This window comes from Peromyscus maniculatus, chromosome 8 (assembly GCF_049852395.1).
Source record: "Peromyscus maniculatus bairdii isolate BWxNUB_F1_BW_parent chromosome 8, HU_Pman_BW_mat_3.1, whole genome shotgun sequence".
NCBI lineage: Eukaryota > Metazoa > Chordata > Mammalia > Rodentia > Cricetidae > Peromyscus > Peromyscus maniculatus.
This window is the reverse complement of record NC_134859.1, coordinates 59,055,829-59,080,419: the sequence shown is the minus strand read 5'-3', so window position 1 is coordinate 59,080,419 and position 24,591 is coordinate 59,055,829. Positions and strand designations below refer to the sequence as shown.

General features: G+C 54.4%; 1 protein-coding gene across 4 annotated transcripts; it reads right to left on the bottom strand.

Annotated features, from left to right (window-relative positions):
* Positions 1–86: 86 nt before the first annotated feature.
* Positions 87–22,425, bottom strand: Camkk1 (calcium/calmodulin dependent protein kinase kinase 1). 4 transcript variants are annotated; one of them, XM_015985842.3, is made up of 16 exons: positions 22,293–22,425; positions 15,464–15,864; positions 14,772–14,819; positions 14,313–14,366; positions 13,873–13,924; positions 13,529–13,662; positions 13,048–13,084; positions 12,118–12,139; positions 10,237–10,325; positions 7,674–7,873; positions 5,390–5,443; positions 4,636–4,709; positions 4,269–4,356; positions 3,957–4,085; positions 3,430–3,533; positions 87–1,706 (listed from the first exon to the last, which is right to left on the bottom strand). In XM_015985842.3, exons 2-16 carry the CDS (start codon positions 15,821–15,823, stop codon positions 1,634–1,636), a joined length of 1,518 nt encoding a protein of 505 aa, XP_015841328.1. In that variant the 5' UTR covers positions 15,824–15,864; positions 22,293–22,425; the 3' UTR covers positions 87–1,633. The 4 variants fall into 4 exon arrangements, with proteins under 4 accessions (XP_015841328.1, XP_006992274.2, XP_076398956.1 ...); XM_006992212.4 differs by lacking the exon at positions 22,293–22,425 and adding an exon at positions 21,906–22,046; XM_076542841.1 differs by lacking the exon at positions 22,293–22,425 and adding an exon at positions 20,207–20,290.
* Between the last annotated feature and the right edge of the window lie 2,166 nt (positions 22,426–24,591).

Here is a 24,591-nt window from a genome sequence, read left to right as displayed (position 1 = left end):
CCCGTTCACAAAGCTCCCTGACTCCTTGCTATTTAACGGCTGCCTCTCACTCACTCTATAAAAGTATTCTTAGAGATATATTTAGATGATTTGTTTTTAAGACCTGGGTTACACTGGCTGCTTTAGTGCAGAGGAGCTGGGTTGAAATGGGAGCCCACTGACAATGGGCGACCCTCTGCTCCTAGGCTTAAGTAGATGTAGAAACTATATTACAGATGCATGTGCCAGGACGAGACATGCAAGTGTGCTGTGTACAGCAGATGGGCACGCACACACAAGTGCACATGGAGGCGCAATGTACACCCATTGGCACAGAGATGCATTGGAACCCAGTGCTCCCCCTAAACCTCCCTCTTTTCTAGTCTAGCCTTCCTGCATTCTGAGACCCATGTGGGCAGCCGAGATCTTGTGGGACACTTTTTTTTTGGGGGGGGGTTGTACCTGAGTCCTGGTCATCTCCCTTTGGGGACCAATCTCTATGAGCATTGTCAGTAAACATTAGACCAGCCAGACGACCACAGAATCCAGAGAGCTGATGCTCGCTCCAGAAGGGCACATGTGTGCACATTGTCCACATGTGTGCCCCAAGTGTGCAGCTCTGCCCTGCGTGGGCTGACTGATGTCCTGTGCTGAAGCAACTGGCAGAAGGGCCACCTGCCTGCAGGGTGTGCATCCTGTGGGGTCCCTCAGCTGTCTGAGCCTCCCACCTGGGCAGTTCATCCTTCATCCGAGGCATGCGATGGGTAAGCCAGTGTAGGGTCAGGGCCTGGATCCCAGTTACTTCGACATCTGCAGGGCCACAGTTCCGAGTGTTCATAGCCCTCAGTGTCACTCCCGGTGTCTCTTCTGCAACCTTGGCTCTGGAGATCCATACGGGAAGGAGGGAGGTAGGCAGGGAAGGTACGCTGCTCCTGGCTCAGGCCTATGCTCTGAGCCGGATTCAGTTCAGCCCTTTTTCCGGCTAGTGCCGAGTATAAAACACAGTCCACGAATGTCAGGTCCACGTGACTGCCAAACAATGTGCCAGGAACTACCCAAAGCTGGAGGAAGGTGTTCCCCACAACAGCTGCTCCCACCCCAGCCTTCAGGTAAAAGACCACGAAAGAGGAATCTGAATTCTCCAACACCAGTCCTCTCCCAGGCACACATCATCATTTGTAGCATCCACACCAGAGATCCGAGCAGCCTAGCACTCAGCACCTTCCACACAGAGGTGAGGTCATCATCCTTCCTTGGGGTGTGGCAGCTGGGAAGGCCCACCGGGCCCTACTGGAGTTCTCTGAGATGCAGCCCACCAGGCCTCCACCTGCCATTTTGGTCTCTTGCCTTCTGCCCTGGGCCTCACCAGCCAGTCAGGTACGGTTTGTAACAGTCTGTGGGCCCCAGGCTTCCCCACAAGATGGATCAGAACAGAGAGAACCAGGAACCCCAAGCCCCAAAAATGATACACACTCCAAACTTGTCCACGGATGTGCCTGTGCGCAGGTCATGCGGCACAATGAGGGAGGAGGGCCGGGAGAGGGACCGCAGTCACCAGCCCCCTGCCTGCAGGGGCGACTATTGCATGAGGGCGGTGGGCCTCTGGAGGCGAGGAATGAGCATGCTGCCGATGGCCCTGGGCACATGCAGGGACTCAGGATGCAGCCTCATCTTCCTGGACTCCGGGAAGCTCCGGGCTTTTGCTCCCTTCTCCACATCCTTCTTTCCTGTTAGAAAACACGAGGGGCAGAGGGACCTCAGGAGGCAGGATGTGTACGCCAGGACTCTCACACACACATCCACACAGGGATAGCTATCCTACAGCCTTTCACGCCCCAACTCCACACTAGGCCTCCCTAGGATGTCTTCCATCATGGCAGTCTTTCTGCTAGTTCCCCAGGCCCCAGCCTCAACCTATAACTCTTGTGTGGCTCCCCACGGAGATGAAATCTAAACCTCTCAACAACCTCTAGGGAACTGACCCAGATGACTTCCTGCTATCCCAGAAGTACCGGCCAGGTCAAAGGGTCAAAGGTCTTCCACATTAACCTTGATTGGCCCCCAGTGGGTAGAAGGCCTTTCAGTCTGTGTTTTCTTTGCCTTGACACAGGGCAGAGTTACCATCAGTCTTGGAATTCCATTCTTCAACGGATTCCTGAATCTGATCACGCATCCCCACTCCCAACCTTCACTTTAAAAATATTCCAATGAGGGTAAACCTCATGGAACTGGACTAAAAATACCACAAAAAAATGTAAAAAAAAAAAATGGAGTCTACCGAGAACTCCAAGGTCCTTGATGAGGTTAAAACGTACTTTATCCTTGTTTTTGTTGTGCAGTTCCAGGGAACAAACTGGAAGTTAGACCAGTGGCTGCTTCATTCTACCACCAGGGGGCACCAAGCTACAAGCACCGAGCTAGCGTGGCCTGAGGTTCAGTTTACCGCAGTCGTGATTCAGATCGCTGTCCCTACATAATCATTAACAGACTCCCTTTCACGCTCAGATCTGTCCCAGTTTGTCAAAGTCTATAGGATCCACCAGGCGCAACTCCAGCATCTGGGCCCTGACATCAACTACCTCAAGAACAATTAGGAAACTTGTGGCTATCAATGCTCTCCCAGGTCTACCTCTCACTGTGCGGCCACTCCTTGGAAGGGCACCTGCACAATGTCCATAGTCACCTCCCTGGGAAAGTACCTTCAGCACAGGGCAAGCCAGAAGTACAGTCCTTCTCCCTGGAGCTCCCTTCACAGCCCAGAGAGGTGCCCAACTGCCCTAGAACCAGGATGTTCTGGTACTGAAAGCAGTACTCTCTGAAGGTCTGTGCACAAACTCTAATTGGCAGGTGAATTTTACTACAGCAGAAAAACTGGAAGCCAGACTCAGTGTTCAGAGAACCGCTTTTCTGGCCTCTTCCACAAAGCGCTGAACCCACGTATATGGTTCAAAGCTGGGACCCCTTAGCACACAGGGGTCAGCTAGCCTGTCCACATGAACTCGCACAAAGTGCGATAAACACGCACAAAGTGCTGGCTGTGGATGACATGAGCCACTCAGAAGAGCGTCAAACAGCCAGCCTGGGGCCAAGGAAAGTGGACAGAGTGGCCATTTCCCCACAGACGCCAACCTTCGGTAAGGAGCTGACCTGATCTGTCTGCAGACTTTTGACTACCAAAGGCTGAAGGAAGCACAGGTTGGAAGCCAGAGAGCTGTGCTGGACCCAGTAGGAAAGCATGGCCACACAAGCTTCCAAAAGATGATCTACCCTTCAGTGTGTGCATGAAGGACACTGGGCCTGGCCAGGGGTGCCAACGAGGCCCTGCTCTGAAACTCGGATATATCCCCAGGCTCTAGGAACAGCCCCCACACTAGTGCAAGTCAGGCCTGTGCCTTGGTGCCACACCTCAGCCCAGGGAGCAGCCCACAGGCCTCAGCCCACTGTACTCACATCAGTAAGTTTCCGGGTGCAGACATGGATCTTTCTTCCCTGCGTGCTTGGGGCTCAAATGGGTTCCCAAAGGAACGCTTTCTCAGCATGGACTTGACCAGGATCTGGGGAGCACAGGTCAGTATGGAGAACAGGCCTGGACACCCAGTCCCAGCCTAGGCAAGCAGGAGGCTTCTGGGGGGAGGGTGTGGTCTAACCGACAGGTGGGAGCCTTGAACCAAGTCTCTGGGTCTCTCACTGTCACACCTGGACACCAGTGTGCTATCTAGGGAAGGGCAGCAGGTCAAGGAATGCATGCAAGCAAGGAACTGCTTCCTGCCATGGGCCTCACCAAGGCTCAGGTCTCTGCCACAACTGACTAAATCTAATTGCTCCATTAGACTCCAACAGAGCAGGGCTTCCACGGCCCCTGTGCTGTGGCTGACAGACTTGATGCCCCACTGTTCCCTCAAAGGCAAGAGCAGGGCAAGCCCCAGGCGGTATCCACACACTTCTAAGACAAGAGAGCCCCCCCCTCGCCCTCTTACCACAGTGGTCCAGCTGGGGATGAGCTTGACTGAGTTCTTCACCTCCTCCTCCGTCACCTCCACCACACTACAGTGCTCCTCCTCTGAAGGGAGGGGCTCCTGTCCATGCTTAGTCACCCAAGGGTGCAACTGCAGAGCCCAGGAGATGGGGTGGGGTCAGGGCCATAGGCATACAAACAGCAACCAGCAAAGGTGCCCAGGTATCCCTAGCATTGACCTTGAAAGACTCCTCAACCCACAAACCCTAACCCCACACACGTGTGCCAGTATAGGTTCCTTCAGGAAGGGACAGAGACCTTGGCCCAGACCCACCTTGATATCTGACACCCCAATTCTTGTTTCAGGGTTCTTGTCTAGCATCTTCAGGATCAGGTCCTTGAGCTCCTCGCTGACCTCTGGCCTAGCGGAGGGAAGGCACGGGATGAGGATGCCACGGTTGACGAGGACCCCATCCTCCCCTCCTTGGGGACAGGAATAACCAACCCTAACCACATTCCTCGAATGCAAGGACAGGAGACTCTCCATCTGCTCTGGCCCCTCCCAGGTATCAATACCCCCCCCCCCACTAACTCTGAAGGGTAAAAATGGAACCCTGACAGGGTGAGTGCTCTGCTGACGTTCAGATACCCTCCCTAGGAGTGGGCGGGATCTTCTATGGTCCCCTGCGTGGACAACTCACTCCTCAGGGAACACCACGGCCTCATTCTTGATCTTCCTGTGAAGGGCCAGGATGTACTCATCAATGAATGGGCACTGTGGGAAGGGGAGACAGACAGGATGTAGGCCTTGATCTGCACTGCAGGGGGCAGGGGTGGGAGGCCGGTATGCCCTACCCCCACCAGCAGATGGGAAGGGCCCCACCTAACTTGTTCAGGGCACACAGCAAGGGCTCAGCGAATGTAACTGAGCAGATGAGTCACTGGAGAACGAGGCTGGCTGCATCTGCCACCTGCAGTAAAGTTGCCTACAGCAAAACCTTCACTCTCCCAGGTTCTGGCGTTTGGAGACCAGTTCACTGAGGTCCCCTCTGCCTTGTTAAGTGTGGCCACCAGAGCCAAAGCACCCGAGGGCAGGAATCTTGGTCATATCAGTGTTAGAGGTCCCCAAGACCCAACAATTTGAATAAATGATTGAGTGGATGAAGGAATGAATGGCATCGAGAGAGGGGAGGGCGGGGCTCCCTCTGGCTGGAGGGAGGAGGAAACACCTCTGTCACCTCCTCTTGGATGTGTGCTGTCCCAGGACTCCACTCAATCCCTCCCAAAGAGGAGAAAGACAAACAAAAGGCCTCTCCTCCCTCAACCTTCCTGGCCCAGGTGGGCTTTTTCCAAAGCCATTTTGTCTAGGGACACAAAGAAGGTCCTGCATCTGCCATGCACTCCTGGCTCCCTGGATCCAGCCAGAGTCAGCTCTGCAGGCTCCTCAGGACTCACCTTCCCATAGATAAAGCAATACAAGGTGACCCCGGTGGCCCATACATCCAAGGCCTAAAGAGAAACGAGTTCACGTCAGAAAACATGGCCAGCGCCTCCACCAACTCATCCCCACCCCCACCCCCACCCAGCTTTACCAGGCTATGGAAGAGCCCCGTGGGGATCCTCTTTCCTTAGGCAGGCATTTATCAACAAACGCTCCCTGAGGTTTGCTCTATGCTGGGCCCAGTGCTAAGCACCAGGAGATCACAAGAACGACCAGAACAGAACAGCAACACTCCTGGGACTGTGGACTTTCTAGGGACAAGCCCAAAAGAGACACTGTTTCTAACTCAGCAGGTTCCAAGCCACATTTCATCCATGGGGTCATCTGCTGCCTCCATGACACAGATGTACTCCCAAAATAGCAGTATGGATTGAACTAGCTCAATAACTAGCTCTGGTTTCAAGAGGTTCTCACTTCAGCTACTGCGCAGCTGCTTCCAATGCCAGCGAGCAACCCCTGCCCACCCTATCTCCACGTCCACCTACAACTCCCCTCAGGCCCAGGTGGGGCTCCCCATAGGCTCCTCATGTGGGTAGCACCTGACACAGACAACCATCATCATCACCACCACCACCATCACCATCATCATTAGAATCCATCCAGGAACACTAGACATCAGGCTGCTTTTCAAAACATCAAGGTCAGAATGACAGAGAGAGGCCAAGAAGCTAGAGGGTGGGGAGGACAGAGGACAGCATGTCTGTAAACCAGCACTTGGGAGGTAGCTGCTGGAAAATCGCGGGTTCAAGGTCATTCTCAGCCATGTAGCAAGTTCTAGGGCAACATAGGATATGTGAGCCCTGTCCCCACCGCTCACCCCAGAAAAGGGGGGGAGACTACTCCAGATCAGAGAACTCTAAGGAGATGGGACAGTGAGCCTGATGATCTCCTCCAGGATTAGGAAAGAAAACAACAAACAAACAAAACACCAGCAAGCCGACAACATTTCAACACCATTTCATAATAATTTAGATGGGTGCAATCTGTTGCAGAACAATCTCATTACTGATAGACGCCTGACCTTGGTCACTGTCCCGAGATTATTTAAGGGAATGTCCTCCCTCTTAGGAAAGCCACTGAAGTACATAGTGATAAACAGACAGACTGTCTCAAAGTGAATTTCTCTGAGTGGCTCAGAAAAGTGCAACAGAAATATGCAGGAACATAAAGACAATTAATAAGCTTACGTGACAAAGCGGATGAATCTGGGTAAAAAGTTACATGGGGGAATGGAGAGATGGCTCAGTGGTTGAGAGCACTGGTAACTCTTCCAGAGGATGTGAGTTCAGGTCCCAGCACCCACATGGTGGTTCGCAGCTCTCTATCACTCCATTTCCGGGGGAATCAACGCCCTCTCCGTCTGCGGGCACCAGGCACACACTCGGTGCATGCAAGCCAAACACTCACAACATTCCTGATCTTACAAGTTACACGGTCTGCCCTTATGCTCTAACTTTCCAGTGAATTTAGAATTATAGCAAAAATAAAAATCCTTTTTTGTTTTTTGTTTTAGAGTTGGGAAATAAACCCTGACACACACACACACACACACACACACACACACACACACACACACACACACACACACACACAGAGAGAGCAAATGTTCTACCATTGAACTGTATGCCCAGTCCAAATAAGAAATTCCAAGCCTATAAACCAGGCACAGGCATGGCTGACATTGCAGCCCATCTATAATGATGACACTAGAACCCCGTACAACCAAAGAAAAACACACTCTCCACCCAGCTCTCTGTTGTCAGCAAGCTTACATTTTGGTGTTGGGCTGCATTCATAACTACCTCTGCCCACCTGAGAGTCTAAACTCCACCCAGCCCTGTGCCTTTCAATCTTCTGCCTCCATCTCAAATTCTCTTTTTCCACGGCCCAGTCTAGATCTGAGGAGGCCTCCACCTTCCTTGGGCCCTGACTCTAAGCCCTCCTCACCCTGCAGAAGGATATGACTGGGGCTATTTTGGTTCTGCCTGGCCCACAGTCCAGCACAGAGCCCCACACAGACAAACAGCAGTAACAAATACAAGTGAGACTCCGTAACCATTTGCTAGGAAATGAGAGGAGCCACAGCTGGAGTGTGTGTTGGGCTCCAGGGAAGAGGCAAGCATGCCACTATCCAAATGCAAGAAGCCTCGAACCTTCAGCTTGCAAAGTGGCCCCCCACGGCCAGCTGTTCTGCCCCTCTACCTGAACCCCCAACCCAGCCCAGGCCCCGAGAGTCACCTTCCCACTGAAGCTCTGGCCAGAATCAGAAATGGCCTCAGGGGCCATGAATGCCGGGGTCCCTGCCGTGCTAGACAGCTGAGCATCATTCCCCTCGAACTGGTTGCTGACCCCAAAGTCGGCGATCTTCACATGGCCGTCGTCCCCAAGGAGCAGATTGGATGGCTTGATGTCCCTGTGGACGATCTTCTGGCAGTGCACTGCAGAAGAGAAGCAGGTGGTCATGCAAGTCTGGGGGATCGCTGCCCAGAGCCCCTCTCCTGCCTTTACCCAGCCTAGGAAGCAAGTGGCTGCATCCCGGCCCACGTCCATTCTTGTTAGGAGAGAACCTCAGAAGATGAGACCCTCACTGTTCCATTATGCAAGTGAGGACACGGAGGGGAATCTTGGGAGTCTTTGGACTTCCACAACAAACAACACACTTCCTGCTGAGGAGGGAGTCAGAGGAAACTCAGGCTCTGTATGCGTGTGGATGCCCAACAGATAACAGTATCAATACACATCTCAGTATCAGAACTTGACATCTGTCTACGACCCCCATCACCAGCAAAACAGAAAACTTCTGTTCTAGCCAGGTAGAGTCACACATGCCTGTAATCCAGCTGAGATAGGATTGCACAGTCTAGACCAGCCTGGGCTACATAGCAAGAAAAGGAAAGGAAAGGAAAAAAGAAACTCCATGTTCTTCTTCTATTGTTTCCTAATCCTAAAGACCTCAGCTCCTCCTCTCTGTCATCCACCATAATCTGAGGTACTTAAAAGACTGCAGTAGATAAGGAGTTGGAGGCCAGCCTGGGCTACACAGTGACACCTAAGTTAAAACAAATGTACTTGTGTGTGTGTGTGTGTGTGTGTGTGTGTGTGTGTGTGTGTGTGTGTGTGTGTTGCATCTCAGTGTCTGTCTTAATGTACCTGCCTCCATCATCCGGGCCTTTCTGACCAGCTCCAACTGTCTCTCCACAAGACCAGAATTACAAGTCTTTGGGGCTCTTCTTCCACCTGTCCAGTCCTTGGTGCTAACATGTACCCCAGAGACGCCCTTCATTAGGATCAGCTGGGCCCCGAGGAAGCTATTACCTAGAACCAACCCTAGATTAGCAAGCTTCTGAAGTGGAGTCAGGAGATGGCAGACAGGCCCTCAGCAGAGGAGAAGGACCCAGAAAAGGAAAGGGGTGGAGCCAAGCTCCGGAAGAGCTGTTCCTGCAGCTGACTAGAGCAACAGACCAAGGATAAAATGTACCCATCCCTCCTATCCAAGAGACCCTTGCTGGAGTCTATGTATTAAACATTTGCCTCTGTGTGCCTCAGTTTCCCTACACGTACAAAGAGAGCATTAATCTGAAGACACTAGAGAGGCTCAGCAGTATAAAGATGCCCATGTCACTGCAGGTCACACATCACCCAGGGAAGGAGAATTTGCTCACAGGTCCAGCTAAGATGTTAGAGAGATGGGCAGCACCCCCATCCCCCAACTCAGCCCAGAACCCTATTTTTCTGAGGGTCCTCCTCTTCCTAGACCAGTCAGTCACCCCAGGCTGGCCACTCCACCCCCTTCCCATCCCATTGCTACTGCCCTAATCCTGACCTCACCATCTGTCACTTGAGCTGTGGAAATAGCCTGCCCCTGGCCAGCTGGCTGCCTCTCACACCCTATCCAGCCACCACACAGCTGCCAGACCGAGCTTTCTAAGAAGCAAATCCTGTCAGGCCTTCCCCTGCTTAGTGAGAGCCCTCGGGGCCTCACAATATGGACAGGATTTAGTCAGAAAGTCTTTCTCAGAGACGTTTCCAGCCCTCACCGTGGGGCCGGAAGAGAGTTGCAGCACCATTGTTCACTGGCCATCAGGACCTGCCTCTTAGATGCACCACCCAAACCGAGTGCCAATCTTCAAACAGTACAGCCCCATTCCTCTCCTGCCTCTGCCCCACTGGCTCTCCCACCACCAACCCTCAAAGCTGGCTGGGGAAATCCTACTCTCCTTCTTTCAGGACCTGATCTCATGTGGCCTCTTTCAGAAAGCCTCCACAGCACTCCCCACCTGCCACCCCTGGGCAGAGCTCCCGTGGTCCTAGACCATCATCTGTGTGGCTCAAGTAGGTGCCCATAAGTGAAAGAGTGAAATAAACGAATGCACTTCTGGCACAGAAGCTATGGACGCCTGGGCTCTCGTCGAGGTCTCCTCACAGTTAAACCCACCCTACCATCGCCACAGGCATCACTCCAGGACGCATTCTTCCCTAAGCAGCTGGACACAAATCTCTTCCAGCCCACATCTCCTGAAGCCCTGCGGAGAGGGGAAGCTTGGCTAGAATCCAGCAGAAAAGACCTGGACAGAACACCCGGAGACAACACCGTGGAGAACGCGATGCCCAGAGAAGGACCTAGCGCATGCCTAGTGAAGTATGCTATGGCCCCGCCCCCACCTCCCCGCCCCCACCCCCACAAAAGCGGATTGGTAGACCAGCGCTGACTGACAGGACGGGCTCAATGGCTGTTAGCGTGGGCACAGCCCGCTCCTAGGTCCTCTAGCTCCAGTCCCAGTGGACAGGCTGTCTCACTCACAGTACTCGAGGCCCAGGATGATGTCCCGCAGGTAAAGACGAGCTTGCTCCTCCGGGAAGGGCTTGTCGCAGGGCACTTCCATGACCGGCCTGTGGGGAAAGAGAGAGGCTGTTCAGCAGACTCTGAAACAGAGATTGCTGCAGGAACGGGAACAGAAGCCCTCCAGGGAACCTGGTGCTCGTGGGTTCGGAGAACTCAAGATACTAGCTTCTCCCATGTGCCCAAAAGTTGTAACCTGTCTATCCCCTTTCAATCATGTTTTCTTTTTTTTTCTTTCTTTTTTTCTTTATTCTTTTTCTTTTCTTTTCTTTTTTTTTCTCTCTCTTTTTTTTTTTTTTTTTTTGGTTTTTCAAGACAGGGTTTCTCTGTGTAGCTTTGCGCCTTTTCCTGGAACTCACTTGGTAGCCCAGGCTGGCCTCGAACTCACAGAGATCCGCCTGCCTCTGCCTCCCGAGTGCTGGGATTAAAGGGGTTTCAAGGCAGCTTTATCTCTATTTCCACTGGCTTGCAGTTCTTGCAAGAGTTAAGTTTAACCAAATAATTACAAAGATGCCATTTAAATCAATGGCTTTAAAATTGTGGACCCAGACCCAAGAGTCATGAAATCAATCAGGTGGGTCTGCTTTTCTTTTTCTATTGAAATAGACTGTTTCAGAATGTATATATAGCATGTGAAAAAGATATACATACTGTTCCAGATTATCCATCACAGATATGGGCAATACAAACTTTTACTTTTTAAACCTAGTGTGGTGGCCCACACCTTTAACCCCAGCATTCAGGTGGCAGAGGAAGGAGGATCTCCGTGACCTGGAGGCCAGCCTAGTTTACACAGCAACTTCTAGGCAGCCAGAGCTACATGGTAAAACCCTGTCTCAAAACAAAACAAAAAATAGCCTGGTGTTATAGCAAGTGCCTGTAATCCCAGCACTTTAGAGGCAGATAAAGGAGGATCATCCATGAATTCAAGTTCAGTCAAGTCTGAATAGTGAGATCTTGTCACCAAAAATAAAATAAAATAAACATATACTTGTTTTGAAACAGGGTCTCACGTAGCCCAGGCTGGCCTGGAATTCACTATGTAGCTAAGGATGACCTTGAACTTCTGATCCTCCTGCCTCCAGCTCCTGATTGCAGATGTTAGCTGCCACCCATGGTTTTATGCAGTGGCAGAGACTGGACCCCTGGCTTGGTGCATCCTAGGTACTCTAGGAGCTCAGGGACAGACTCAGTCCCCACTGCTTGATTTGAATGCAGGTGGGTTTTTTGTTTTTGTTTTAATAGTCTTTCAGGAAAGCACTAGCAGAGGGATAGTTCACAGCCTTCCTTCCAGGATTGGCAGTGGGGGGTCGGGTCCTGTGCCCACTAGTCCATGTCAGCTGCTCTGCAAATGGTCTGATAGATCAAACAGGGCAAACAGACGGTGTCAGAACACCAGGCTTCATCAACAACTTGCTGTGTGACCTCGGGCAGGCCATTTGCCTTCTCTGATTCTCAGGTTGTTTCCCTCCCATAATCATGAGTTGTAGTAGCTCAAAGACCCCTTGGTGATTTAAATACAAGTATGAATTATATCCCATGTGTACACTTTTGCCTGGAAACATTCCCCCCCCCCCATCTCATCCAAATACCTTCCTGGTTTTTCAAGGTCTGGCTCAAGGCCCATCCCTCTCCCAGCCTGATTCCCGAGCCTCCACACCCCCCACCAGCCTTCACAGAATGGTCCCGGGTCTCTTATTTACCCCTGAGGCAAGAGTTCCCGAGGGCAGGTGCACAGCTCTGCTTTCTCTTACACTAGCTGGCCCCTGGGCAGGGAGACAAAGGGGAGGATAGGGAGACCTGGGTTAGAAATGACCTGCCTGACTGGGACGGGGAACTCACCCCTTTCTCAGGAGGTCAAACACTGAAAGAAAAGAAGAGAAGCAAAGGTGTTGTAAGGCTGTGGGATGGCCAGTGCCAAGGTCCCTCCCTCCCTGTTCTGGAGAGGGGCAGGGGGACAGGGCAGACGGAGTGGGCTCGCTGGGGGCCTGCCTGGCCTGAGCCTCGGGTGCTAGCTGGGACTGTCAGCCTGGACCCCTTTCCCAGGGAGGATCTGAGACTTCAGAAGGGGCAGACGCGTTAACACTGCCGACTAAAGCCTTGCCTCTCAATGAGGAAGCCAGCTCTCTGGCCCCACCCCCTTTCTGTGATGAACGGAAACTCAGGGTCTTGCTCATGCTGGGCAATCTCTAGAGCTTCACCTCCAGCCCTCCTATCCCATTTCCCCAAACCTCCTCCAGAAAGAGCCAAAGTAACAATCAGGATAAGGAACTTAGATTATAACATCCATACTAATAAGGATAATTGTAAATGTGCACATTTCCCGACATCAACTCTATGAGATACATACCACCATTATCTCGTTTTATTATTATAGCTATCATGTTCTGAAGGGCTGGGTATTGAGCCCAGGTCCCCAAGCATGCTGGGCAAGTGTTCTCCACTGAGTTACACGCCCAACCCTATTATCCCATTTGATAGGTGGGAAAACTGAGGCAGGGTCCCCGCACTCACTGACTTAGCCAGCTTCTTGTACCTACTGGCGCAGAACCACGCTGACTGGGACGGGTTCGGGGCAGGGAGTGGGGCCCAGGAATGGGCACTGAATCCGATTAATCTAACTCTCTTTCTGCAGCGCTGCACAATGGAGTCCAGGGCTTGAGAGTACAGGAGGTCAGAGCATGCGCATGGCCACCTGAACATCCCGTGTGTTCCTGGGGAGCCCTCCCTGGGACCAGCCCTAGGTAAGCTGCTGTGAGAATGAGCACTCACCCAAATAGAGATTGTCCTCGGCAGGGTCATCCAGGACCTGTTCAGAAGGAACAGACATGGGCACAAGGCTTGAGGAGGCATGGGGTTGGGGAACCCAGGCCTTCTGTCCTTTCCTGACCCCAAGATCCCTACTGTGCCCTGCAGCCACCCTGGACACAGAGCAGGAACTGTACAGGTACCAACAGAGGGGCCTCAGTATCACTGACACCCCACCTCCCACTCCCTCGAAAGGCCTTCCATGGAACACTGGGTCCTTCTTCCCCCGTGATGGAGAAGGGATTCACAGTTACCTTCAGGATTGCCCCTCACTCTCAGCAAGGACACCCCAGATCAGCCTGAACTGCCTCTGATACCTCCACAGACCCATCCAAGGCTGGTCTGTCCCCAGTGCCTCAGCCACTTCTGCTCCCTGGGCCCTGATAAGGCTGAGCACCCGCCCCACCCACCCACCCAGCTCCCGTACCCTCGCCATCCCCCCTACCTCGATCAATTTCACTACGTTCACGTGGTCCAGCTTCTTTAGGATGGCAATCTCCTGGTACACACGCTCCAGGGGCAGCAGCTGTTTAGCTGGGCCTCCCTGGGCCGCTTGAGACCCTCTGGGAGGAGGACGGCCTTTGACCAAAACACAAGTTAAGGCCCTGGTCCAGGAGAAAGACCCTCACAAGGCTGAGATCTCATTCCAGCTCACCAAGCCTAGTCCATTCCCAGGCCACTGCTCCTGTTTCCTGCCATCCACCCCCGACTCCTAGACAAAAGCAGTTGGGGACCGGTCCCTCCCGCTCTGCCCCAAGCCTACAGCTCCCAAAGACAAGGCATACTTACGAGGAAAGCCATACTGCTTCAGTAACTTCTTTTTGGAAAGAACTTTCATTGCCTGTGGAGAAAGGAACAGAAACATCACATGCGCAGCCACCAGGGGCTAGAAAAGGCTGGTTACATGGGGACTACAGTCCAGATGGGCACAACTGGCAGCTGCCACTGGCACCGAGCATGTGGCCAGGTATGTATCTGCTATGCCATAGCTGAGTCTAGGCCTTCCCCTCCCCCCCCCCGACCCCCCCCCCCCTCCTTCTCCCTTCAGGGGAAGCCAGCCTCTGCTTGCGTATCCCAAAGGAACATTCAAGCTCAATCCCTTAGCACACCCCAGGAACAGGAACCTCCCCAGTAAGAGGCAGCCCTAGCCCCTTCCCCCAGCACTCCTGCCTACTGCCCAGGCTTCTGGGGCCTACCTGGGCAACACCCCTTCCCAACCCCAGACTCACATAGTGTCTGTCTTCACTTTCGTTGTAGGCCAGCCTCACCACACCGTAGGCACCCTGCAGACAGCCATTGGTCAGTCCCACCAAACACGGCCACCTTCACTCTGGGTCTAGCTCGGGAGATGGCAGGCCTGACGGCTCTGGCCCAGGTCTTTGCACCCCAACCCCACCCTATCTCCGGCCACCTGGTTCTTGGGTTCACATTTCAGAGATGAGGAAGGGACCCCTGTGCCCTAGGAACCGCCCCGTAACCTCACAACTCCATGAGCCTCTTCTTTCCCTTAATCTCCATCAAGAACCCTGGGAGTGAGTCCAGAGTCCGAAGTTATCTCCACCCTCCTCTGGTGATCTCCCAATCGGGCTGGGGTGTTCTTGGCTCTGGTCCCCAGTCCCATCAGCGGGAAAGAAAGATGCTCGGAGAGCACTCCGCAACCCCCCTCCCCAATCCTGCCCAGGTCCTACCTTGCCAATCTCGCTCTGCAGCTTGTACTGGTTCAGTTTTACACAGTCCTAGGGCAGAGGGAATCATCAAGGACAGCTCATTCAGGTACAACAGTGCTCCCATGCTGGGAGACCCGTGCAGGACCCAGCCCTACTTCCCAGACCCCCAGCTCTCACCAGCCTTTCAGATTTGGATCGGGGAAGATTGGAGGGTAGCATCGCCACCATGAGAGACAAGAAGCCTGGGCTCATATGTGAAAATATGAAGGGGGGAATCCTGGCTATGCTGCGCTCCCACCAACTAACTACCCAAGTTCACATTCAGATCCAAGCCCCTGAAAGAGCAGAAACTGGAAGCACACTGCAGTTTTTTAAGTCAGAGCACTCTCGGAGGCAGGATTATGGCTCGAGCTTGGGATGATGGGGGGGCTGGGACGTACATGATCTACTTCCAAAGCTCTAAGAAGGCTTCTTAGGAACAAGAGAGGGTCCCCTGTCTGGGCTGAAGGTGGGAAGAAGGCAGGAGGTAGCCTTTGCTTTAGATGGCTCTTCTCTGGGTAAGAAGAAACCCTGCTGGCTAGGTAGTGAGCTTCTCCGCTCTCAAAGTATGCAAATCAAAGAAAGCTAAGTATACGGGACAGATGGTGGGCAAAAAATCCCAGGTTTTCCTGGCAGACCCATGAACAACTCCTACCTAACTCCATCTCACCAACCTCCGTGTCTGAGATGGCCACATGGTGGGACTCGATGGTGGGTCTCCGCCAGGCCCGAGGAGAGATGTGAGTGGCAGGTCCCGTAGAGTAAGGCCCAACCTGGGCCTCCAGACAGCTTCCGGCTGGCCGTTCCTGCAGGGAGAACTTTCTAGCTGAGAGGCTGGGCCGCACTGGGGTAGGTCTTGAAGCACTGCCAGGGATCACAGAGGCAGCTCTGGCCCGGGGTGGAGGGTCCACACCATTCCTGGCAGGCTCTGGGCCCTCATCTGCCTCTTCCAAGTGGGTCACATTGATGGCTGCCACCCGATCTACCAGCTCTGCCCGAGGGTCCTGGCAGCAGACAGCTGGGCCACTCTCCATCACTTCAGTCAGTGGATCCTTTGTATAACCTTGGTGGGAACCTGAGAGAGGAGAGGGTGTCACTCCTGGCCAGGCAAGTGGATTGGGCCAAGACCCTTTTCCCACTATAGACACAGTGCTATAGACCCACCTCCCGGTTGTTCCCTGGGCCTGGCTTGCTGGCACATAAATCCAGGGATTCCTAGTAGCTCCCCTGGCTCTGCTGCATGCCAGCCCTCTAGCCCCTAGTGCCCCTGCCTGTAAAATGGGTCCAGTCACTTCTACCCTGATGGCTTCATAGAGAAGTGTAACAGACCTGATTCTGCAGTCAAGACAGGCAGATGTGGCAGACCTGGAGGCCCAGCCACACTAAGGCACAGAGTCCCAGGTCAGATCAGTTCCAACCATCCAGGCAGCCCAGTAGCTCACCAGTCGCCACACTTGCTGGCAGACCATTACAATATAGCCCTTTATGTATAAGCGCAGGCTGGGCATTGGAGCTGCAGACCCAGACACCTCCTCCAGGAATGCCTTCTGCATATCCCAGACCTTCACTCTAGTCCCTCTCACTGTTTTCAAGAGCATCTCCTGAGGTCTCAGGCCTCTGTCACCTCCTCTCACCATCTTCAAGACCCCAAAGCAAATCTAATCATTCACCGCCCTGCCCCAGGAGAGCCCCTAGCCCAGAGGAAGGTGCACTAGGGGCCGTTCTGCCACACAAGACACTAATGCAGCTTCTGTCCTCCCTGTTTTTTCCTTCAGCCTGCCCATGCGACAAAACGTCCCTTGTGGCTGCTTTACTGGGGCCGACGTGCTCCTGGGTCTGGCTTCACACATACCTTGCATCTACTGCAGTCTATGTTCCCCAACCAGCTAACAACCCTAGCAGCAGCCCTGGCTTGAGCCTCAAGTCAACCCCCAGCCTACATGCTGAACCCCTGACTTATTCTCAGACCAGGACAACCGCTCTGCCACAGAGTACACATTCTGGCTCCACCTCCACCCAAGGCTCCCTCCTGGGCCTCACTCTGCATCTTCTCAGAAAAGGAAGTAAGTGGACTCCTGAACCCCTGCCCTTCCGGTCGGTTTGGTGACTTCCTCTACCCTGACTGCAACTCAGAGGACACGGGTCCCATGGGCGACACGTGCTCATTCTATCTGTGGCTCTCCATCCTTGGCTGTGAATGCTGTCAAGGTGCTGGGGCTGGCTGGAACACCCTATCCACAGGTAGGGAAGCCAGCCACCTCTGCTGCCAACCTACCACGGGTCTGGGGCAGGCCAGGCTTGCCCCTCTGTACTGGAGATGCTATGCCTCCCTAGCCGCCCTGGCTACCACCAGACTTGGAGGTAGACTGTAATAGGGCAAGGGTCAGAGCCTCCGCTTGGGACCACCTGTGTTGAGTGACTGGGAGCCAGGAGGCAGCAGAGGGGCCCCTGACATGAAGAAAGGAAGAGGATGGGGGAACTTGTGAGGCTGGAACTCTGAAAGGCCTCCCTGGAAAAGGTGAGGAGGGGGAGGGGGACTTCAAGGCTGAGAAGAGCCTCCCCACACCTGACGACCCCTCCACCCTCTCTTCCATTCCCCAGAGGGCAGGCCTCCCCACCAGGTCCTAAGCACTGAGATTAGCTCTTCGGTCTGCTTTGTCTCCGTAAGATCACTTGTGTCTTCAGCAGTGCCTGGCACAGAAGAGCTTGATAAATATTTGCTGAATACAAGTGGTCGTCATAGTGATCTCTACAGCCCTGGTCCCATTACATGGATAGGAAAGCAGCCTCAGCGAGGGAACCCCAACCAGCCTCAGGCAGTAGACCACATCAGGAGATGGAAGACAGTCAGAAGTTCCCGCCCTCTGCTCTCAGGGGAGCCCCCAGCACACAGAAGCCACAGGCTGCCCTGGCCCATAACATTTGCATATAATTTCCCTCAGATTACAACTCCAAAAAAAGTCACCTTCCTTTTAGCTCCCTCTCCCCCTTTCCTCAGAATGCTCTGGGGTCACACAGCAAGTGGGTGCAGAGGCCTTCCTGTTCTCGTCTAAAGACTGTTACCTGGCTTGGTACCCAGGCTGGGATGCCAGGCTGCCCACTTCCTGGCTCTTAGAGGTGGGGAGGGCAGATAACTTTGGGTATTTCTCGTCAGTGAAACGGGCCACAAGGCAAGTCTCACACTCATGTGGTTGTGAGGTGTAAAGATGCTGATGCCTGGTAGGGACACAGAACAGCGCCTGCCACTAACAAGCTCCAGAGGAAGAGTTGTGATTGCATGGGATGAGCTGGGGCCCAGATGGATGCGAGGGTGGCGGTGGGAGGAGGCTGTGAGGGCTGACGTCAGGCTCTCCATCCTTCCTCCCTCTTGCCTGGATCAAATTCAGGTGACTAAGCAGGGCTTGGCTAGAGGGAGGCAGCAGGGAAGGCCCAAAGTTCCTGCCGAGTGTCCAGGAGACAGGGCCTTGCGCCCGGCCTGCGGCTTGTGCTGTGCGCATGAGGGCCTGTGCCTGACCCAGAGAGAACATCCTGGAAGAGGCTGGAGGCTGTGCATCCTTGTGCTGTGGCTCTGCACCTAGGAGCACATCTGTGCAGACAAGCAGGTTCTCACTCTCTGAGGGCTCCCCTTGGACTGGTTGATCATGTGCACTTCTGGCCCTTTAGACCTGCACAGGCGTGTAGCCAGGGCCAGGGGAGCCGGACTCCAGAGGTCAAGTCTGGATTTCCCCACACATCCCCTGTCCCGCCAGCCTGGGACTGGGGATGGTTTGTAAGGCTGGCCTGAGGGTCCACTCCTCCTTGGCAGCTCACGCAATGGGTTTTCTCAAGGCCCCCACCCAAAACTAAAGCCTTGAGAATGCTTTGTAGAAGCTGACTCAGCAGGTAAGCAGGGGTCAAGCAGACAAACAGAAAGATGGACAGACAGACTCCCAGGGCACAGCAAAGACTCTTGTTAGTGTGGGGGGCGGAGTGTCAGGGGGTCAGTCCCTCCACTGACCTAGATAACAGCCCCAGCCACAGGTCTTCTCTCATTAGGCAAAGTTCAAATCCTGTTCTCCCAGATGGGAGCTGTGCTACCTGGGTTAGGACACTAAGCTTTTTGTTCTTATTTTTATTTTGGTTTTTTGAGACAGGTTTTCTCTGTGTAGCCCTGACTGTCCTAGAACTCCCTCTGTAGGCCAGGGTGGCCTTGAATTCAGAGATCCTCCTGCCTCTGCCTCCCAAGTGCTGGGATGAAAGGCCTGTGCCACCATGCTGGGCTAGGTAGGACACTAAGCTTCTTGAAGCATCAGTTTTCCCACAGGTGAGTAAGATAGGCGGTTACTGTCCTGTCTTCTCTGGGAGCCCTAGAAGGATGTGGAGGGATCTGTGGACACAAAAGCAGTTTCTGCCCGAGTAATATGTGGCTAGAATGTGTGTGTATCTGGAAGCAACTCAGAGTGAGCCCCACTTTACCAAAGACAACCTATTTTAGGTTGCCTGGCTCTAGACTGGCCTGGCTCCGGCTTCTCCTCCAAGCTGCACCCCACCCTCCAAGTGTCTGCCACTCCCATGCACACAAGCTCTTGGCTTCAGGAGGCCACTTCGTCTGACCTCCTTTTGAGGACATGCCCCATCCAGCTCAGTCCGAGAGTCTAGAAGAGGAACGAGCCAGGAGACCCTGCTGTCACCTACACGGGCTCAAGCAGCCCTATCTACAGTGACTTCAGAGACCAGCGACTTCAGATCTCATTCTGAGTTCTGTTAGAATGTTCCAGAGCCAGGCTGAACCAGGGATCAATTACCATCCAGGCAAAAGATGAGCAGCCCTCATCAGCAAAGGACTGGTCGGCGGAAAATGCAAGGAGGTAGTAGCCTTGTGGGCTACACACCAAAGTGGTCCTGACATCTCAGGGATGCTTCACTGTAGCCTGTTTATGCTTCTGACAAGGGTCTGATGGCTCTGGCAATGGTGCCCTCTGCAGCTCCCGCCCCTGCCTGGGATGACTCAGTCCCCTTGAGGGAGACCCAGGAGTCTGGTGCCAAGTCATGCTCAAGGATGCCTGCTGTGAGGGTGGCCCTCCCACTACCTCTGGGGATCCCCCGAACACCCAGGTGGGCTCATGACTCCCCCTTTGCAGCTGTCCTCAAGGCATCCCTCAGCCCACCTGTGGAAACTGACATCTGTGGTCCTCCTCTTCTATGCCAGCTCTCAGCCTCCGCCCTCTTTCCAGAGAGTTCCTCCCCTCCCTGTTCCTGGGTAGCTCAGCTCTATCAGGGACCCATCCAACTCAAGCATCATCCCTGGACTGTTTATCCTCCTCTGCCCCCATCACAGAAGTGGGAACTCCATTTCCCCAGTTCTCACAGTGTCTGGGCCAAGGAGGCAATAGTCTCAGAAGGATTATCCCCCCTTCTCCCCTCTCTCGCCGGCCTACCTCCTGCGGCCCTCTCCGGCTGCATCACACCACTTCAAGCTTCCCCAAGCACAGGCTCTGTGTCACCAGGCCTTTGCACACGCTGTGCCCTTCTGCCAGGAACACGCCTCCCTTGGCTTCACTTCCTGAAGACCAGTTCAGACATCACCTCCTTTGAGAGTCCTCTTTGATCTCTCCACTGCTGGCTGGATGAGCTAAGTTGAACCCCACAAACAGCAGAGATTCGGGGATAAAACAGCCAGATCCTGACCTCACTGTTCTTTCCCTACTTCCTGGGGTCTCCCTACCTCCAGATTCAGATCCCACGCCCCTCCTCCACACCGAATGCTAATGGGAGGATTTCTAGCATGCAAATATGTTCGGAGTTTGCCCCTAGTTCTTCAGGGGCCTCAGAATCTGGGGGAACAGACAGGCACAGTGACTCCTGACATGCAAATCCAGAGCCATGCATCCTGCCACAACTATTCATTGGGAATTTGCTATATAGCGACTGGGAGATAAACCAGTGAACCTAAAAGACAAAGTCCCTGCTCCCACCGTTTGCTTTCTGGTAGAGGCAGGAAGCAACATGTAAGAATGCTAGTACTGAATATATGATAGGTTACGTGGGATACCCTGGGAGGACAGCTATTGTAACAAGACAGCGCAAGGAATAAGACAATGACACCTGATTTCAGATGCAAGATCTAAGCAGCTCTGAAAGGACTAAGGCAGTAAACAGTGTGGACGTCTGGGGAAGGGCATCTCTAGTCAGAGGGACTGGCCCATAGAAGCAAGTGCCATGAGGTGGGAAGGTGCTTCCTCTGCGTGAGAGGTCCCTGATGGAGGGGTACATCTGGAGAGAAGACACGGTCTACTTACACTGGCCTCGGGGGTGTTTCCTCGAGGGGGGTGACATTGAAGTACTTTTTTGACCACTAAGCAGGATTGGGGGTTAGGGATTCACCCTGTGCCTAAGAGAGGTCCCTTCCCAAAGTGGGACTAAGGGCTTGGTGTGGGGTTGGGCAGGCCTTGGTAGACAGAAACCAGAAGGCCTCCAACACCAGGCAGGGAAGCAGTTCTGTCGGATGAGGTTTAAGATGACCCCCACTTCTGCTGTGAAGATTGAGTGTGGAGGAGCAAGCAGTGGGCTCCCTGAAGTGTGTGGGTCTAGAACAGTCTGACCTGTGCACAGTGTGTGTTGGATGGAGGAGACAAGGATGTGGAGAAGGCCTGGCCTCTTCCCTTTCCCCGGAATTTTCAAGGACACAAGCTGTGTGTTTCTCTCACATCCTGAACCTGGCCAAGACAAAGAGGCACTCACTGGAACACAGTCCTGGGACCCAGGGCATGTGACAGAGAGCTCTGCTCACTCTGCAACACCCTCAAGACAAGCACACACCCCTTCCTTGACATATGTAACCCATGTCCTCGTGACCGGTGCTCACACACCACTCCATCCTGAAACGCACCCCACCCCCAAGTACACAAGCACACTCTTGGGTCCACGTGACGCACGCACACCCGCCTCCAAACACCACACACAGCTCCCGGCGCACGTGTGCACCCTCGGAGCCCCAATCCTGTGCCCACCAGAACCAGAAGCTGCATCGCCCGCCTCCGCCACCCTCAGCCAGGGGACGACTACGCAGCAGCTGAAGCCGCTCGCCGCATCCGTCTCATTCATTACCCCGCCCCCAGCTCTCCACGGAAGACTCACGGGAGGGCCGTGGGAGGAGCGCTCCGCCGAGATCCACACGTGGGTGCACCCGTCCAGGCCCACTCCGCATAGACACGGCCTCCACCCAGAGCCGGGGCCCGGGGCACCATGAGTGGGGCTCCTATGCAGTCCCGCAGACAGCATCTGCGGAAGGGACGTAGGTGGCCGGGCGCCCGCATAGCTGGCTTAGACAGACGCAGGCTCGAGGAGCCACCCCGCGGATTTGGCCCTGGAGACACCGTGGGGATCGCTGCACGCTAGGTCCGGGCTGCCCACGTAGACGCGGCCTCGCAGACCACCCCTCTACAACACGCTCGCTGCACAGAGCGGCTCAGCCGTCCGCACCCCAGTTCCCCACTCCAAGTCCCTGCCGCCGCCGACCCCTACCTCGGCACCTTGCGACAGTCTCCACGGTGGGCGCCAGGCTCGCTCCCGCGCCGCGCGCCCCGCCCTGCCCGCTTCGCCGGGCTGGGATCGCCCCGCTCAACCCGCCGGCGCCGCGGCTCCAGGCAGCGCTCGCTTCCCCCGCCCGCCGCCGCGCCGGCCCGCTATCATTGGCTGCGCCGCGCAGCGCCCCGCAGCGCCGTCCAATCAGAGCCCGGTCCTGCCGCCCGCGGGCGGAGGGGGCGGGGTCTCGACGGGAGCGGGAGGAGGCGGCTCGGGAGGGGCCCTGCGGTTGGGCCCGGACGCATCACGCCCCCGGCGCCCGCAGACAGACAGGCTAAGGGAACCCGAAATCCCTCGGGCCACGTCGGGAGCCCCTCAGCCTGGCCTGAAGCGTACGGTGCTTTTCCCCGAGTCTTCAATCCTGTGTCCTGGCCTGTAGAGGCAAGAGCATCCCTTCCTCGGGGCTGATGAGGCCCGGTGCGTGCCAGGGAGAGGCTAGGCGGAGGCAGCCGGAGAAGGGCCTGGAGTTGAGTGTTCCCCCGGGGTAGGGAGAAGCCAGGAGCAGGGAGGACCGGCCGAGTGCTGGGGTTGGGCAGCACTCAGGTTTGGGGAGGAGCAGGAGGAGGCAACAAGCCCCTAAGTGGGACTGAGGGAATGGAAAAGAGCCCGACAGGACCAAGAGGCCTTGCCTGGGGACTGGCCCTCATACTCTTGGTTCGATCCTGCTGGTAGTCTCTTGGAGAACCCCACATCACTGCTTGCCTCAAGCCCAGACCCATATTGTTGTCTCCAACTTGGTCTCCCCTGTGTCCCTGTCTCCAGCTGGAGTCCGAAACCGGGAGTTACCTGAAAGCCTGCCTGCATAGCAGGTTTCCTGACCCAGCTAGTGTAGCACGAGGTTTTGCCATTGCTACCTCTTAAAGGTCCCTTAAGTCTACCTACCTCTCTCCACCTCCTGCCCCTCCCTGAGCTCAACCACTAGTCATGTCTCCCCTGGCTTCTCCCCCTACCCAGTCTCACTTCCCCCTGGCCAACCTGGACAGGTTTTCAGAAACACTGGACAGCTGCCTCCTAGGATCTTCCATTGTCCCCACTGCCTTGAGAATAGGTCCCCCTCAAGCCCTCCAGGGCTCACTCCTCACCACCAGCCCCACTTGTCTTTTGGGGGCTCAATACCTCTGCTGCTAAGAAGCCTTCGCCATGTCCTCCTGGATATCCAGAATGGCCAGCAGCCCTTCATCAGCTGGACACCTCTCAGGGGTCAGGCTGTGCTGGAGAAATCAAGAACAGCCCTTGGTCTCAAGAGTTCCTAGTCCGGATGGGAAAGACTCGGGTGAAGGGCGCTGAGACCCTGAGGCTCCCAGGATGGAGCCATTGGAGGAGTGGATCTACAGGGCAGGGATTCAGAAGAGGGCGGGGCCAAAGAACCGCTTTTGTCCCAGTGTTGGAGATTGAATCCAGGGCTTCCTGCATATTAAACAAGTGTGCTACTGTTGAGCTTCACCTCAACAGGACAGTTTGGAGAGCCCTCGAGGACCCACAATCCTAAGTAGAGCCACGGAAAGGCGCAGATCATCTAAAACAAGGCCAAAAGCACAACCCTTGTCCCAAGTAAGGTCAAAATTCTGACCTAGGCCACAAAAGTCTCACACGTAAGCCTTGAGAAACGCTTCTGGGTGGATATGATGGCTCTGCTCCACAAAAACCTTCCAGACGTGGCTCTCTCCACCCCCTGTACCAGCAAGCTCTGGAGGTGGCCTCTGTCCTCGTGGTTCTGAATCAGGGCCAGAGCTCCAGTCATCACATACACCTTCCAGGTTTTGGAATGGAGAAAAACAACAAAGGATCAACACTAACTCTCTCTTTTCAAAATTATTTATTTTATGTGGATAAATGGTTTGCCTGTATGTATGTATGTATGTGTGTGCCTGTGGGTGATTGTGAGCCACCGTGTGACTGGAAACTGAACCCGGGTCCTCTGCCAGAACAGCAAGTGCTCTTAACCACTGAGCCATCTCTTCAGCTCAGCACTCTCTTAGAGAAAGTACCCAGAGAGTGCCACCGAACATGCCCCCCATACACCCCACTACCTCAGATTTTGTCACATAACCAGACCCAGTTAAAGGAGATAGAACATGGAGATGCAACCTCCGTTATAGGCAGCCATGTGCCCAACCAAGGGGCAAGGGTTGTAGCACCAAGAGGACAATATATATGCACGCATGTCTGTATCCAGAGACAACGAGTGATGATAGCGTGTGCCCGTGTACCAGGCACTGTCCTGGGCTCTTTCACGTGT